At 56.6% G+C, this 14,822-nt stretch overlaps 4 protein-coding genes across 14 annotated transcripts; 1 reads left to right on the top strand and 3 right to left on the bottom strand.

The window, feature by feature from the left end:
* The first annotated feature begins 87 nt into the window (after positions 1–87).
* On the top strand, positions 88–2,472 carry RNF5 (ring finger protein 5). Its single transcript, XM_081522392.1, has 6 exons — positions 88–316; positions 1,225–1,243; positions 1,338–1,450; positions 1,553–1,607; positions 1,685–1,802; positions 1,896–2,472. Exons 1-6 carry the CDS (start codon positions 177–179, stop codon positions 1,991–1,993), a joined length of 543 nt encoding a protein of 180 aa, XP_081378518.1. The 5' UTR covers positions 88–176; the 3' UTR covers positions 1,994–2,472.
* A 109-nt stretch (positions 2,473–2,581) lies between these two features.
* Positions 2,582–5,988, bottom strand: AGER (advanced glycosylation end-product specific receptor). 5 transcript variants are annotated; one of them, XM_081522377.1, is made up of 11 exons: positions 5,640–5,988; positions 5,355–5,465; positions 5,034–5,183; positions 4,789–4,853; positions 4,385–4,472; positions 4,107–4,289; positions 3,834–3,964; positions 3,500–3,641; positions 3,227–3,253; positions 2,974–3,103; positions 2,582–2,850 (listed from the first exon to the last, which is right to left on the bottom strand). In XM_081522377.1, the coding sequence occupies exons 1-11, from the start codon at positions 5,689–5,691 to the stop codon at positions 2,751–2,753; spliced, it is 1,179 nt and encodes a 392-aa protein (XP_081378503.1). In that variant the 5' UTR covers positions 5,692–5,988; the 3' UTR covers positions 2,582–2,750. The 5 variants fall into 5 exon arrangements, with proteins under 5 accessions (XP_081378503.1, XP_081378498.1, XP_081378499.1 ...); XM_081522372.1 differs by having other exon boundaries at positions 4,074–4,289; positions 5,034–5,226; positions 5,359–5,465; XM_081522373.1 differs by having other exon boundaries at positions 4,095–4,289; positions 5,034–5,226; positions 5,359–5,465.
* A 197-nt stretch (positions 5,989–6,185) lies between these two features.
* On the bottom strand, positions 6,186–11,587 carry PBX2 (PBX homeobox 2). Of its 2 annotated transcripts, XM_081522371.1 has the most exons (10): positions 11,477–11,587; positions 11,092–11,138; positions 10,073–10,146; positions 9,586–9,833; positions 9,295–9,485; positions 8,971–9,106; positions 8,709–8,862; positions 8,232–8,320; positions 8,024–8,110; positions 6,186–7,887 (listed from the first exon to the last, which is right to left on the bottom strand). In XM_081522371.1, the coding sequence occupies exons 2-10, from the start codon at positions 11,130–11,132 to the stop codon at positions 7,795–7,797; spliced, it is 1,113 nt and encodes a 370-aa protein (XP_081378497.1). In that variant the 5' UTR covers positions 11,133–11,138; positions 11,477–11,587; the 3' UTR covers positions 6,186–7,794. The 2 variants fall into 2 exon arrangements, with proteins under 2 accessions (XP_081378497.1, XP_081378496.1); XM_081522370.1 differs by lacking the exon at positions 11,477–11,587 and having other exon boundaries at positions 11,092–11,312.
* Positions 11,588–12,144: 557 nt separating this feature from the next.
* GPSM3 (G protein signaling modulator 3) lies at positions 12,145–14,323 on the bottom strand. Of its 6 annotated transcripts, none has more exons than XR_014062825.1 (6): positions 14,140–14,323; positions 13,886–13,998; positions 13,575–13,683; positions 13,162–13,361; positions 12,588–12,920; positions 12,145–12,488 (listed from the first exon to the last, which is right to left on the bottom strand). XR_014062825.1 is itself a non-coding variant. In XM_081522388.1 (5 exons), the coding sequence occupies exons 1-5, from the start codon at positions 14,252–14,254 to the stop codon at positions 12,783–12,785; spliced, it is 675 nt and encodes a 224-aa protein (XP_081378514.1). In that variant the 5' UTR covers positions 14,255–14,323; the 3' UTR covers positions 12,145–12,782. The 6 variants fall into 6 exon arrangements, 4 of the variants coding, with proteins under 4 accessions (XP_081378514.1, XP_081378515.1, XP_081378516.1 ...); XR_014062826.1 differs by having other exon boundaries at positions 13,886–13,930; XM_081522388.1 differs by having other exon boundaries at positions 12,145–12,920.
* Positions 14,324–14,822: the final 499 nt, after the last annotated feature.

The following is a 14,822-nucleotide window of genomic DNA, read 5'->3' as shown; positions in this document are numbered from 1 at the left end:
GACCAATCCTTCCTTCCGATTCTGTATGATTGGCAGGCACTCAGTCCAATAGTGATTAGAAAACCTTGAAGCCTGCCCAAAGACCGTGGGCCGGAGGAGGTTTCTCGTTTCTCCGGGCGTTTGTATGTGTGTTTCAGGGGACTAAGGGGTACGCGGGGGGCGAAAGAGTACAGGCCATGGCAGCAGCGGAGGAGGAGGACGGGGGCCCCGAAGGGCCAAACCGCGAGCGGGGCGGGGTGGGCGCGACCTTCGAATGTAATATATGTTTGGAGACTGCTCGGGAAGCTGTGGTCAGTGTGTGTGGCCACCTGTACTGGTGAGAATCGGAGAGGGGCAAAAAGGAGTGGGGCTCACATCTATACTGGGGAGATTGGGGTGGGGGGGTGCCACAGTCATACAGGTAATCGGAGGGCACATTTTGATAGGTGAGGCCTGAGGGGGGCTTCTTGCTTCTTTTTGGGTATGTGTGGGTGAGAGGGTCACGTCTGAATAGAGGAGACCCGTGGGAAGTCATAGGAACTAGGAGCCAACTAGTGTGTTAAGAAGAAATGGGGCGCAGGAGCTGGGCACCGCACATCTGTGCAGGTGAGACCCGAGCCACCTTACCTCTGGAAATTGAGGGGTCTTAGCTGTACAGTTGGGAACGGATTAGACTGCAAGGTTAGGGGAGATCTAGAGAACGTGGGATCACGTTCAGGTGAGCTGTGTCAAGGGGTGGTATGAGAAACCTGGGGACAGGAGCACTATGGAGGAGCAGCCCCCTAAGATTAAGGAATTGTGGAAGTAAGGTCTTTATTGAGCATAGCAGATAAGAAAAGGAGTAGTGGGAGAAGGTGCTGGTAAAGGGGGTATGGTTGGGAAGTGATGGGGGCAAGGATGAGACGAGGGCTGAAAGGAGCCTGGAAAGGGGTGGTTGAAGAAAACTGGAAATTAAATTGAAAAGCAGAGAAGGGAGGGGTGAGGATTTGTATATGTATGGGATGTGGGGGGGGGGCGGCCGGGGGAGAGGAGAGAGGTGAGGGTTGAGCCTGTTGAGAATGGATGTAGCTTTGGAAGGTTTAGAGAAGAGGGATGGCCAAATTGGCTGGATGGTAGGGGTTGTGGAAAATATGAAAAGAAACAGCAGGTAATACTTGGTAACAGCCAGGTGGGACTCTGAGGTTGGGTAGGTGTCTCTTTTGTGTTTGGTTTCAACTGGTTTGACATTTCTTTTCCCCCTTGCAGTTGGCCCTGTCTTCATCAGGTGCGTACACAGAGGAGATGAAGAGGGAAATGGGGAGGTCTGAGGAGCTGGAAGAACCCTTCTGTGTACTGGAAACCACATTTTTTTCCCCCAGTGGCTGGAGACACGGCCAGAGCGGCAAGAGTGCCCAGTGTGCAAAGCTGGAATCAGCAGAGAAAATGTTGTCCCTCTCTATGGGCGAGGGAGCCAAAAGCCCCAGGATCCCAGGTAAGAGAGGGGAGGTGGTACTGAAGGAAAGTGGAAACCTCTGTCCGGGGAGTGGGGTGTAGAAGAGGAGGGAATATTGATAGTCCCTCTCCTCTTCCTCAGATTGAAAACCCCACCCCGCCCCCAGGGCCAACGACCCCCTCCGGAGAGCAGAGGGGTGAGTCTTGTCTGATTTGTGTTCCTTCCTTGCCAAAGACTTGCCCAGTTCCCCACTGACCTTCTCTGCCTCCCTAGGGATTCCAGCCATTTGGCGATACTGGGGGCTTTCACTTCTCATTTGGTGTCGGTGCTTTTCCCTTTGGCTTTTTCACTACCGTCTTCAATACCCATGAACCGTTCCGTCGGGGTACAGGTAAGAGTCTGCCCTCAACTGCTACCAGCAAGTCCTCTGAATCCCCTGGCCTATGAGTGGATGCTTCTTTCACAGCTCTCTTCTCTCCCACAGGTGTGGATCTGGGACAGGGTCACCCGGCCTCCAGCTGGCAGGACTCCCTCTTCCTGTTTCTCGCCATCTTCTTCTTTTTCTGGCTGCTCAGTATTTGAGCTGTGTCTCCTTCCTGCCCACCACCAGCCAGAGGAGAATCAGTATTGGGGGTCCCTGCTGACCCTTCCTTACTCCTGGACCCTCCCTCCCCAAGCCCTTCATTTCTGTTGGCTAAGGCCAACCCTGGCCACTTTCCACGAGGATGTGGGGAGGAGGAGTGACATCTGTGCATAGGATGGGAGAACCTTTGTTCTGAACTGCTCCCTCAGTAACGTCGTAACTCCCAGCTCTGGGAGAGAAGGATGGACTAAAGACAGTGTTTGTCTCTCCTCTCTCCTGATCCTTTGCTTTCCCCCATAATTCTTGATTTGATGTTGAAAGGTGGGCAAGGCTCCCTCTGACTCTTCCCCCATGTTCCCCTTGGTTTAATTTAATTTTTCTCTCCCCAGTGTCTAATGTGGGTCCTGACTCGCAAGTGCTTCCCTCCCCTCACTACCTCCTTTATTATAAATTCAATAAACATGGTGAGATGTATTCACTCTGCCTGCCTTTGTCCGTCCCTCCTTCAAGACAGGAGCATCTTGAGCAGATGTTGGTGTGGTGTGGGGAAGCATGGGGGAGAGGGCATCACACAACACACAACAGCAAACGTGGCAGGTGTTTGTTTACTCATCACTTTTTGTGGGAGGCTCTGATTGTGGAAGAAAGTCTGGGGGAAGTGGGCTAAAGATTATACAGGGGAGAACTGGTCTGGGGCCAGAACAGAGTGTGGGAAAAGAAAAGGGGGCTGATGGATGGGGTCTGGCCGTGGGCTCCTCAAGGCCCTCCTGTGCTGCTCTCTGCTGCCTCGGGCTCCTCTGGCTGGTTCAGTTCCGCTCGATCCTCCTCTTCCTCCTCCTGGTTTTCTGGGACCTTCCTGGGGAGGAGAATTGGGGAGAATTCTGCACACAGTTTCCAGCAAGCCATCATTTCTTACCCCCACACCTCTGTTTCCTGCCTGGAAGTCCTCAGTCTGAAGTGTCTGGCTTCCTCCACTCACCTCTCCTGTCCTCTGCGCTGTCGCCTTCGATGCCACATGATGACCCCGATGAGCAGGGCGACTGTCCCCAGGCCTCCCAGGATCCCCAGGGTCAGGGCTAGGGTTTCCAGCCCCGGCCCTTCCACAGAGCCTGTATGGAGATGGGGACAACTGAGGGCACGGCCCCACCACTCACGGTTCCTTTCTGGTTTACCAGCCCCTCAGTCCTGTTGAGGTCTGTCTGCTTCTTTTTGACTTTATCCAACCCCCTCACCTGCCGTCGTCCCCTCCTCGCCTGTTTCTGGAAAACAAAGTCAGAAGGGAAGGCTTCAGTTTGGAAGAGAGTTATTTAGTGGGAACCCCAGTGAGTCCCTCAAAGGGACAGGCTGTTCTCTTGGGTTGTGTCGGGCAGAGGAGGCCTGAGTGTGGCTGCACTGAAGGGGAGGGTGGCTCTTGGGGACAGTGCTAGTGTAGGGTGGTGAACTGGGGCCTGCACTATCCCTCAGCCAGCCTTAGGGTTGGCCTGGGATTCGGAGGGAGGTCTCACCGATGATGCTGACGCTGACAGCACGGCTCTCCTGGGGCCCATGGCTGGCATGGGTGGCCACACAACTGTAGGTTCCCTGGTCCTCAGGCCCTACCTCTGGGAGGAGCAGCACGGGGCCAGGGGGAAGGGGCAGGGGCCTGCCCTGGTTGGGGAAGAGGGGACAGGAGACTATTAATTCCCCTGTTCACACATTCCATACTCCTGTCCTTGCCTCCACATCCTCAGATACCCTTGTACCTCCTCACCTGCCTCTCTCTCCATGAACCCCTTGCCCTCCGAATTGCCAATTATGTATCTTGCTACCTGCCAGCCAGCCCCCTCTCGGGTCACTCACATCCTTGATCCAGTGAATTTGAGGTGGGGGCTGGGCAGGGGCTTCACAGGTCAAGGTCACGGTACCACCAGGAGCTACTGCTCCCCCTTCTGGCTCTACCACCAACTGGACTTCCTCCAGTGGCACAGCGTCTGGGGGTGGGAAGGCGATGGGGTTGAGAGTCCTACCTGTGTGTGGTCCCAGTGGCCAGGGGCTGAACCCTCCCCTTCCCAAGGGTCATACATTCCGACACGTGCTCACCCACGATGGGGCCCTCCCCACCTTGGCGCTCACTCCAGACCCTGAGCTGGATGGGGGCTGTGTGCAGGGCTCGGCGCCGGGGAAGGCCAGGGGTGAAGCTACAAGAGAAGGTGGGGTGGAGAGCTCCTCCCCGAGCTGGGGTCACCATCAGCTCCGAATGGAGTGTGAAAAGCCCTGTCTCCGGGTGTCTCTCGGTCTCTTCCTTCACAGACACTTCTGTGGTTGGGGGAAGACAAGGTGAGACATTCCAGGGTGGGTGTGGGAGAGGGCTCAGAAAGGCGGCAGCTGGGAGGAAAGACGCTGGGACTCACCTTTGCCATCAGGAATCAGAGTTTTCCCATCCAAGTGCCAGCTAAGAGTCCCTGCAGGGTAGCCCCCCTTGGACACACATGTCCCCACCTGGGGAAAAATCAACTTCATCATCTCTGGAAATAAGAGAATCCAGTGGCTCAGATGGTAAAGAATCTGCCTGCAATGTGGGAGACCCGGGTTTGATTCCTAGGTCAGGATCCCCTGGAAAAGGAACTGGCAAGCCACTCCAGTATTCTTGCCCAAAGCATCCCATGGATAGAAGAGCCTGGCGGCGGGCTACAGTCCATGGGGTCACAAAGAGTCAGACATAACTGAGTGACACACACACACATACACACACATACACAGAGCTACACTCCCGTCCTCAGGACCCCTTTCCATGTCTCCCCTTTTCATTCTCTACCTTATTGGGGATACCAGCCATGAGTTCAGAGGCAGGATCAACAATTTCTGGCTTCCCAGGAATCTCTGAAGGAGGGAAAATTCCTATCAGAGGCCACAGCTTTGAAGATTCTCACACCCTGGGTGTGGGAATGGGGGCAGCTGAAGTCAAGCTCTCCCAGGCCAGGGCCAAGGAGTCAAGGGCTGGGGTCGAAGGCTTTTCCTTAGATGAGAGGTGGGTGGTGAAGAGGTCCTGGGAACCCTTACGATAGACTCGGACTCGGTAGTTAGACTTGGTCTCCTTTCCGCTCCGGCTCGTTGCCCGGCACCGGAAAGTCCCCTCATCCTGGATCCCAACAGCCGGCAGCAGGAGGGAGCCGTTGGGGAGGACCCGAGCCACGCTATCCCAGGGGTCTCCTTGGGGAGACAGGACCTTCCAAGCTTCTGTCCGGCCTGTGTTCTGGGGGCAGAAGGGAGGGGCCTCAACAGTGCAGGCCCTTTGGGAAACGACTGATGAAGAAGGGGGATGGGCGGGAGGGGACGTGAATCTCACTGGTGTCCCCAGAAGTGGAGAGACAGGAGCCCCACTTACCAGTTTCCATTCCAGCTGCTGGGGTGGTTTCTTGGGGGCTCCCTTACAGTTCAGCACCAGTGGCTTCCCGATCCGGGCTGTGATGTTTTGGTCCCCTATGACTGCCCCTGGGAGACAGCACCACGATGGAGGGCAAGGAGATGGGAGCTAGCAAGACTAGAACAGGGAGGATGAGGGAGACTAGAAAGCGGTACCCAGGTTCCTGGAAAGCTGGGGGGGAGATTTGGGGACGGGGCGGGGTGCCTTCTGCGGGGAGGGTTGGTGGTGGGGGAGTGGCTCACCCCATAGACTGAGGACTAGCATCCAGGCTCTGACTGCTGCCCCTGCTGCCATCCTGCTTCCTTCCCAGGCTCCTGGCTCTGTCTGCCCCTTGCTGCTGTGGCCACCACCCTAGGTGGGGCTTGTACCCTCTCCCCTGCCCCCATCTCCCCCGTCCTGTCCCGTCACAGGGAATGCTAGGAATTCAAATTCAAGAGTCCTTCAGGTACTAGGAGAAACAATTGTCACCCCACCCCAGGGCACTGCCAGCCTCTGGGCACAGCCACATCCATGGGGGTGGGGAGTACATCTCCTAGGGTCTCTCACCCCTCAGGACCCCCAACCTATTCCACCAGTCCACCGAAGGCTACTGGATGACTAAGCAAGGTTGCCAGGCAACAGGGTTCAGGCCTGTTTCCCAGGAGGCAGGGGTGAAACCTGGGGCCTAGGTGGTAAGGGAAAGACTGGGTGGGGCAGGGGGTGGAGAGAACCAATTTAGGGTTTTATGAGAAAGAAAAAAAATTTTTTTCTGGGGTTTCTCATGTTTTTGAAAATAATTCTCAACTAAACCCAGGAAAAAAAGAAATTTCTTTATTTAAAACTGTGGTTGTTTTTTTTCTGTGAAACTACAAGTTTACAAGTGAGGAGAGAACTGCCCCCAGCCCATGCCTCCCGCCCCCACCCATCACACTCCCAACCTGCCCCGAATCCTGCCTGGATCTTTGACGGGAGGGGTTCCCCACTGTGACAGTCTTATAAACGCCTGAGGATGTTTGAGGGGTTCAGATGGTAGGGTTCAGGGCCGAGGGTTGGGGATGGTAATTTTACCTTCCCTCATACCTGGCTCTTTGCAGCCTCCTTCCTCTCTCCCCCCATCCTCTTGATTTTGGACTGAGAAAAAAGATACCTCATATCTGGGGAAACTGAGGGCAATACACACACAAACACCCCAACCCACATTTAACATATTTGGCAATAACCCCCTCCCCATTCTTCCTCCTCCAATCTGTAAATAGTAGTTAAGAAAAAAAAAAGGATTTTAGATGTGTCATTTGCTCAAAATTACTGAGTCCAGCCCTGCCCAAGGGATGTAGGAAGAGGGGGGATAGGCCAACAGAACAAGCCCGACTGCCTCCACGCTAAATGCAGCAGAAAGCTGCACACATGAGCAAAGGACACCTAAGTGACTTTATAAGCAAAGGAGAACACCTAAGTGATTGTGTGTGTGGGGTGGGGGGAGCAGGCTTGATGCCCTGCTAAATGTTACTTCCTGATGAACAGGACTGGAGCCAGGCAGGCCTATTTGTTCCCCTTTCTCTTATCATGACCCTTTGGCTATTACCCCTAATATGGGAAAGCAAGAAACTTAAAAAAAACAAAAAACAAAAACATTATTTATAAAAACATCTACTTCCCCAAACTAAATTAAGAACCACCACCACCACCACCACCAAAACCCCCCAAAATAAGAATTAAAAAAACTACAGATGGAACCCAGGGTTAATTTTTCTTCCCTTTAAAAAAAAAAAAAAATTCAACCCCAAAGCCCAGTCAACAATTTCCTAAAGTAGCAGAAACTCCCTCCGAGGTAGATATCTGAGTCAGACACTCTCGTCCACCGAGCGATTCTATTGGTTTAAGATGAGCTGCGTATGAGGTAATAAAAGCCGTTTGGAGGGGCAGGAGGTGGGGGGGCACGGGGGGCGTGGCCCATGTCCTCTGTCCAGAAGTCATGTCCCCATTTTTGGCATCTCTGGTTGGGCAGGGCTGGCGTCTCCACAGATCCCAGAGCAGATAAGTGGGGTGGGGGAGGGAGAGTGGGGGAGCCCACAGAGAGACAGAGAGAGAGAAACAGAATAGCTGTCGGTGTGTTTATGAGAAAGGAGAGGAAAGATCTGAAAAATAGGGTGTGTGTGTTTCTGTGAGAGAAAAAGGGGGAGAAAAAAAGAAAGAAAAAAGGGGTAGACAGACCCCACTCTCCCCTGAGGGGACCCCATCTTCCCTGCCATGTTGTCGGCACCCCTAGCACTGACAGAATCTGGCCGGGGAGGGGACGGCCCCGTCTGCCCTTCTCTTGTCTTGTGCTTCTCCCGTGTCTGGGTTTTGTCCTCCGGATGCCTGTATCCTCTTCAAGAGTTGCCTTGTGAGCCCCCACCCCTGTGGCCCTGAGGGGCAAGATCAGTTGGAAGTGTCCGAATGAACGCTCCCTGGTCCCTCTGTTGGGGATGTCACTGAGGACGGGGTCACAGCCTCCTGCCAGCCGCCATTTGCCTGGGAAAAAAAAGAGACAAGACAGCTGGGGTAGGGCTTTGAGAAACCCAGCCCAAGGGGCCAGTGCTGCCAGGGAAAAGGCCCGCCCCCCGATCCTGGTGAGAGGTGAGGAGAGGGGCTTTAGGTGCTTACTCACCCTCATTTCCCGAGGGCTGTACATCTGGCCTCCCCCAAGGTTATCCCCGTAGCCCCCTGGCCCCATTGAGTGTCGGAGTGATTCCACCTGCAGGCAACAGAGGAGGACAGGACACAGTGAGAAGCCTCGGAAGAAAAGACTTTCATATCCAAAAGTAGGGAAACCGAGTTTGAAAAAGCCCTACTCAAGGTGCGATGGACCACCTGACCTGGGAGGCAGAGTAGGAATCTCCGTTGAGCCCGGGCATCCCCAGAAACATGTCACCGGATCCTGAGAGATTGAAAGAGCCGCCAGAGCCTTGGGGGAGCAGAGGGGGAAGTAGGGAAGCATGTAACAGAGCCTGTGATGGCAGATGGGAGACTCCCCACAGCTCTCAGTTTTCAAAAAGTGCCCTGGAATAGCTCGGTGGAGGTGTGCCACCATACCCAAATTATCCACAATGCAACATGGCAACACTCAGAAAAAGTGGGCTGTTTCTGAGCCTCCCTTGGCCACTTGCTGGAAGAAAGGCAGAAGTAACTTCACTGGAGTGGCCTCGGCCCCCCGATATCCCCACCCATCTGACCAGCTTGGTCCCTCTCACCCCAGAAGGCCCCGTTTCTGCTCGGATCCTGCCTACACAAGAAGTGGGAACAAAAAGCAGGAAGCGTGCAGAAGAGCCAGCCAGGCTGGCAGTGGGATCCACCTGCGGAGGAAGGGGGTGTCGGGGAGCTGGTGCGGCTGTGGCCTCCCTGGGTGACCGACACGGCGGTCTTGACGGCATAGATGTTTGCCTCCTCTTGGAACTTTCCAATGTTTTTCTTATAGCGTATCCGCTTGTTGCCAAACCAGTTGGAGACCTGTGGGGTGGTGGGCAGAAAGCAGGGTCAGGTGGGAACCTGTCCCTCTGTGAACACCTTAGTTAGAGCTTTGTGCCCTCCAAAAGCCTCCCCGAGCCTCCCCGGTACCTGAGAGACAGTGATTCCACACTTCTTGGCGAGTTCCTCCTTAGCCTCCTCACTAGGATATGGGTTACTCAGGTGGGAGTAGAAATACTCATTCAGAACCTCCGTGGCCTGTTTGCTGAAGTTACGGCGTTTCCGTCTATAGAGGAGAGAGGGGGTGATGAGGAGGGCGTTGGTGTCCTGGCAGGGCCATCCTGTTGATTCACTTCAGAGGGCACCACTGTCACGGAGCAGAATGTTGTGCTGTGCAACACAGTGGCCCCGAGGCTTGGAGAAGAATGGGAAGGAGCCGGGTGCTGGGGGCTAGTTGGGGGCCCTGGGCCCCACCTGGCGTCCAGGAAGCGGGAACGTAGGATCATGACGGCTTCACAGGTGCTCTGCTTGAGTTGCATCTGGATGGCGCTGAACTTCCGGTGGATGATGCTCACCATGCGCTCCATCTCCTTGGGTGCCACGGGCCGCGTGCGGCTCTGCTCCCTCAGCAGGTTCATGACGTGGGTTGTGAACTCATTACACGCCTGCAGTGGGGGCCCGAGGCTTGGTGAGCAGGAGCCCTTTGGCCCTGGGCATCCCCCTTAAGGGCCTCTCCCTCTACCCACTCCAGCTTCTTCTCCTCACCTGCTCATATTTCTCCAGCTCCGAGTGGTAAATGTGGCGGATCTGGGCAAGTTTGCTGCGATAGTCCGAGTGTTCGATGGAGTTGTCAGGGGACACTCCACCCCCGGAGGCTGCAGCGGCGGCAGCTGCAGCCGCTGAGCCACCCCCTTTCTCAGGCCCAGCCACACCCTCTGCCAGAAGCATGTTGTCCAAGCGCATCAGCTGTGGATCCACAGGCTCCTCCTCTTGGGAGCTTCGAATGCTGAGGCCTAGCACGCAGGCGAGTGGACTTAGCGACCCAGGGACCCCACACCGCAGCTCTCAGCCCTTCTGGGGCTTCCTGGAGAGCCGAGTCTCCAGGTGTGGGTTCCCACCCAAGCCCCCCTTAGCAATCTTCCTGACCCACACTTTCCTCAGGGCCCCAAGTTGTCAAACTCTTAGCCCAAGTTCTACAGGGAACAGGGTTCTGTCCCCAGAGTTGAGGAATCGGAGGAGGGAACTCACGTACCAGTTTTCTCCTTGATTTCACACAGGACGCTAAAGAGAGCAGGCTTCATTCGGTGGCAGTTTAGGGCGTGTTTCCTTGGGGAACGGGAGAGAAAAGTTGAGAGGCTATGGAATTGCCAAGGGGGAAAAACAACCACAGGACGACACACCCATGAGGGGAAGAAAGGGAAGCTTGGGAATAGGGAGGTGGTGGGTAAACCTGTGGCAAGAAAAAGCAAGGCTGGGGGCCGAATGAAGTCTGGGGGTTTCTTAGGAAGAGTTCAACTTCCATGCGGAGACAAGGGGAAGCTGCCGGGCTTGGCTGGAAGGAGGGAAGGTGCCGTGAGCTAAAGGCACCATGGTCAGGTGAGGACTGTGGGAGATGGTCTAGAAAGGTACAGAAGAGGATGTGGGAATGACTGCAGAAATCAGAGTGACTAGGTAGATTTCAAAGGAAGACAGGAGGAGGCTGAGGAGGAGGAGGAGGAGGAGATCAGAGTTTGAGGTGCCTGAGGGGGTGAGGGGTGCTGAGCTGAAGTGGGGAGTTCGGTATAGAGATGTGTGAAGGGTCCTGGGACTGAGCAGGGCTACTAGTGTCAACTGAGCAGGTGCAAAGGGTGCCTGAGGACCTTGGAGGCTGGGCCCTGGGTGGAGAGATATGGTCGGAGCCCTGGGGAGGGGTCTGGAGAGCCCTAGGAAGAGGGTGGTTTGGAGAGTTAGGGGAGCAGACAGCACAGCAGGTTTTTAGTCTGGGAGTCAGAAGGGGTCTCTGGAGATGGAAGGATGTTACAGGGGAGTGTGGGGTGGTTAGGGAGAGGTGGGGGGGTGAGACCACCTAGGGTTCCCCTTTTTGAAGGTTTCAGGGACTGGGGGTGAAGGGAGGTTTGAGAGGGATCACTTATCTTGGGGCTCCCGGGAGTAAGGAGAGGAGAGCTGTAGTATCCTGGGGAGGGTCCTGAGTTGGGGGCTCCCAGAAGGTTCAGAGCTTGTGAACAGGGCTTCTGCTGGGTCTGTGTGGGGTCCCGGGTTGGGGGCACTCACTTGGCCTGGGCCTCGTCCAGGCTCTGGTCGGTGATGGTCATTATCTGCTGCAGAATGTCCCCGATGTCTTGCTTCCCTCGGCCTCCCGGGACCCCCCCGCTACCCCCACCGGGGTCTCCGCCACCGGGAGGTTCGCCAGGGCCCCCAGCCTCCCCACCCACCAATCCGAGGCCCCCCCGGCCCCCGCCTGGAGGGGGCGGCCCCAGCAGCCGCTCGTCCATAGTTGGGGGGGGGCCCTGAGGCCCCCTCCCTGCTCCGCCCCTCCCCCCCGCCTGGTTACTTCCCCCCCAAACTCGCTGGGGCCGCTGCTCCCTCCGCCCCAACCCCCGCCCGTCTCCCCGGCTCCCGGCTCTCCCGGGGGTTCACCCCGGCCCTGAAGGGAGACCTGGGGTACCGTCTGGGCCCCCCACAGGAGACCCCGGCCCCCGGCGGCGGAGAAAATGGAGCCGGCGAGAGAGAGGAGGCCCAAGCGGGGGTGTGTGTGAGAGAGAGAGGGAGGAGGGAGGAGGGAGAAGGGGGGAGCGAGGGAGGGAGGCTGGGGGAGGGGAGCCGGGGAGGAAGAGGAGGGGAGAAGGGAGGAGGAACAGGGAGGAGCTGGGGGCGGAGAGAGACACACAGAAACAGAGGAACTGAGACCGAGTGGAGGAGGGGACGAGGGAGGAGACTAGCCCGTGGGGAAAATGAGGGAAGGGCCCAGGGGCTGGACTTCTGTGGCCTTGAAGCTGGGGCGTGTTGGAGGTTGGGGGTCCTTCCACCCGGGTTCTGAATCCGGGATCAAGCTGATGAGGACCCTGGCCGCTGGAATGCCTGGGGTTCACAGACAGCTTAGTTCATATTTCTTATCCTAATGACCCCCCTCCCTGTTCTACTTAATTAAAACCAGGAGAGGGGGGCAGGGGGGGATAATTAGGGAGGTCTCCAGCCGCTGCTTAATGAGGCAGTAATTAACCAGCCAGGGAGGGGAGCTGGCCTCTGGCCAAACTGGGGAGAGCGGGCAGCCTCCGGCCTCACCTTCCTACCCTCCACCCGGCCATCCCAGACACCAGCCTTCAGTCCAGAGGGGGATCACATTTATTCATATAACCAAACATCAGACAGTTCAGAACAGCAGTGGGGAGGGAGGGTGGGCAGGGCTAAATGTCCTTTCACAGCCTGTAGGCCCCTCAGTCCTGGGCCTAGGGGGTGCCGGTGATGGAGATGTGAGAGTGGTCTTTATGCCTTTGCTGTGCCCTCGCTTTCTTTCTTCTTACTGGGAAGGAGGGTGGAATTCTCAGGTCAAAATCTTGGGAGATTTGCTGTTCTTTTGGGAGATGGAAGACAGAGCCCTGAGATCCCACCTGGTAGCTTGACTACTGGGGGTGTCCCCACAGCTCAGGACGGAGACTCTCAGGCACTCCCTGAGATCAGAAGAGAGGGTGAGGTGTCCCACTGAGGCTGGCATCCTCTCTTAGCCTCATAACACACTTGGTTATGGAGGGAGTTACTATCCATCCTACCTTGGCTATTCCCAGGGTTTGAGACTTTCACCCGCTTCACTTCCCAGGAAAGGTTGGATAAGGGTGATGAATATTGAGATTTCTGCTGGGTCTTCCAGTCTCTGGTGCCCCTCCCTGGCAGGGGTGAGGGCTTGCAGTGGGGCTGCCCAGCTTTTGAGCCACAGGAATGCAGAGGGGCTGGTGGGGGCTCAAGTCTCAGCAGGTGTGTGTGGGGGGCCGGGACCTTTGCTCCTCCATTCGACCCCCACCCTGAACTCTCAGCAGCAACTCCAGGAGCTCCTGACCCCCTGGAGGTAGGGGAGGCTCTGACCGCTGGGCTTCCATCCGCTGGCACTGGAGGAGTGGAGGAAGGGGAGGTTGATGGTGAGGTTTTAAAGAGGAGCAGGCCTTGAAAGGAGCCAGAGCTGGTGTGAGGGGCATAGAGGACACCAGTGATGTGGGGATAGGGAGAGTAGGACCTGGTGAGGGGGCAGATGCCTGGGGAGAAGGAGGGGTAGGACCCAAGTGAGAAAAGGGGCCAGAACCAAGAAGCCTGAGTCTCGCCTTCTGTGGGGAGGGGCAGGGGTTGTCTCACCTGGTGACTGAGGATGGTGCTGTAGAGCTGTTCTCTGTCCTCAAGAGGCCGGGGCAGGGCTCGACCTAGGCTTGGGGGACTCTTGGGGGGATGGAAGGTGGCTCTCTGCTCCTCTAGGCGGCGGGACTGGGCCTCCGCCACCAGGTCCAGAAGGAGCTCGGTCTGCAGGGAGAGCAGGGAGGCCGAGCGGGGCCCCAGGGCTGGGGAGAGGAGGCGGGGGCTCAGACCCAGACAGACTGGCAGAAGGAGTGGTGTGTGTGTGTGTGTGTGTTGGGGGTGTCAGGGATGCCGGGGTATGATGGGGAGTTGGAGGAGGTGGGGAGAGAGCCCCTGATGGAATGGGCCTTGGTAATAGGATCAGGAAAGAAGTGGGTACCAGGTCAGGGAGCTCCCTGGAGGGGGGCTGGGGGTACCTGCATGGCGAGTCCCTGGAGGAGGAGGGGACGGAGGGGCAGACCTCCAAGGCCGAGTGCTGGAGCTCGCGGGGGGCCAGCCATGCTCATCCTGATGGGGGCCCTGATGCTGAGAGACATCCGTTCCGGTCAAGTGGGGGTGGGGTGGGCAGAGGGCTAGGCCAGCAGCCCATTTCCTCTCTGTGTCTCTGTTCTGCCTCAGTGTGCCCAAACCCATCCAAGTCCCCTGAGTCCACCATTACTCAGTCTCTGCCCCAGGTCCTCTCACCTCTCTCCTAGTGTCAGCCTCCCCAACCCGGTGCCGAGCTCACCTGCTCACCATCCTCTTCTTCCTGGAGTCTCTCAGCCTCCATACCCTGGAGGGGAGAAACCGATGGGGGAGGGGGTAGCTGGGATTTGGGAGGAGGGCCGGAACCCTGAGTTCCTGAGGGGAGTAGGGGCCGAAAGGGGTGGGGGTGAGCTGGGGGCTGGATGCCTGGGTACTGAGCAGGAAGCTGGGTTCCTGGTCAGCCCCCCCACGGGCCCCGCCCATCCCTGTCAACTTCCTCCAGTTCTCTTTTCCCACCCAAACTGCTGGCTTGACCTCTCTCGCCCCAGGGGAGCAGAGAGACTGGGAAAAGCTCCTCCAGCTGCAGTAGTGGTGGGGGTTCAGACTGGGAAAGGATTTTTGGCTTTCTCATCTCCAGAGCCTCCGTAGCCCCCTAACCCCCAGCTGTGATCCCTCCACCCCCCTCCTCCCCTTCAGTTCTGTCAACACAGGAACTAGCTACAAAGGAAGTGGTTTCACTCTTTAGAATCCCCCCGCCCCCCCCAACCCCAGGTGCCTTCTCTAAGAAGGATCCACCGCCTGCTTCCCAGACTTACTGGGATGGAGAGAGGCATGTTTCCAGTGGGAGGACAGATCCAAGGATGTCAGGTCCTCAAACACACATATATCCCTGTGTTTAACAAATATGGGTTGAGTAGTTACCATTGCTCTATAGGTGCTTACAGTGTATTCAGGGCACAAAATATGCGCCAAATGTAAGACACGAAGGGAAAGCTTTCCTCTCATCATGAAATGGAAAAGGGAGAGGACCACAACTTGACTTGGGCTTTGATCAATGCTGGTCAGACTGACTGGCACCAAAGTGGGAAACAGAACATACAGAGACATTTGGGACCTCTTAATGGCAACCTGTCACATTAGCTGAGTGACTTAGAGCATGAAATATGATAAAGAGATCAGGTTCTGCCGCTTAATGCCTT

This window comes from Giraffa tippelskirchi, chromosome 8 (assembly GCF_054371585.1).
Source record: "Giraffa tippelskirchi isolate mGirTip1 chromosome 8, T2T-mGirTip1v1.2.pri, whole genome shotgun sequence".
Classification (NCBI taxonomy): domain Eukaryota; kingdom Metazoa; phylum Chordata; class Mammalia; order Artiodactyla; family Giraffidae; genus Giraffa; species Giraffa tippelskirchi.
This window is presented reverse-complemented; position numbering and strand designations above follow the sequence as displayed.

Bases quoted from the DNA above. Each gene is read 5' to 3' on its own strand.
- RNF5 (XM_081522392.1), top strand. From the start codon at position 177: ATGGCAGCAGCGGAGGAGGAGGACGGGGGCCCCGAAGGGCCAAACCGC. The intron at 1,451-1,552 runs GTAAGAGAGGGG...CCTCTTCCTCAG, and splicing joins CAAAAGCCCCAGGATCCCAG to ATTGAAAACCCCACCCCGCC. The intron at 1,608-1,684 runs GTGAGTCTTGTC...CTGCCTCCCTAG, and splicing joins CCCCTCCGGAGAGCAGAGGG to GGATTCCAGCCATTTGGCGA.
- AGER (XM_081522372.1), bottom strand. From the start codon at position 5,691: ATGGCAGCAGGGGCAGCAGTCAGAGCCTGGATGCTAGTCCTCAGTCTA. The intron at 5,227-5,358 runs GTAAGTGGGGCT...TTCTGCCCCCAG, and splicing joins AGCAGCTGGAATGGAAACTG to AACACAGGCCGGACAGAAGC. The intron at 3,965-4,073 runs GTGAGCACGTGT...TCCCACCCCCAG, and splicing joins TGGGGAGGGCCCCATCGTGG to ACGCTGTGCCACTGGAGGAA.
- PBX2 (XM_081522370.1), bottom strand. From the start codon at position 11,312: ATGGACGAGCGGCTGCTGGGGCCGCCCCCTCCAGGCGGGGGCCGGGGG. The intron at 9,107-9,294 runs GTGGGGCCCAGG...TCTCCTCTATAG, and splicing joins TCCCGCTTCCTGGACGCCAG to ACGGAAACGCCGTAACTTCA. The intron at 7,888-8,023 runs GTGAGTAAGCAC...TTTTTTTCCCAG, and splicing joins ACAGCCCTCGGGAAATGAGG to GCAAATGGCGGCTGGCAGGA.
- GPSM3 (XM_081522388.1), bottom strand. From the start codon at position 14,254: ATGAGAAAGCCAAAAATCCTTTCCCAGTCTGAACCCCCACCACTACTG. The intron at 13,684-13,885 runs GTGAGCTCGGCA...GATGTCTCTCAG, and splicing joins AAGAAGAGGATGGTGAGCAG to CATCAGGGCCCCCATCAGGA. The intron at 12,921-13,161 runs GTGAGACAACCC...CCACTCCTCCAG, and splicing joins GCACCATCCTCAGTCACCAG to TGCCAGCGGATGGAAGCCCA.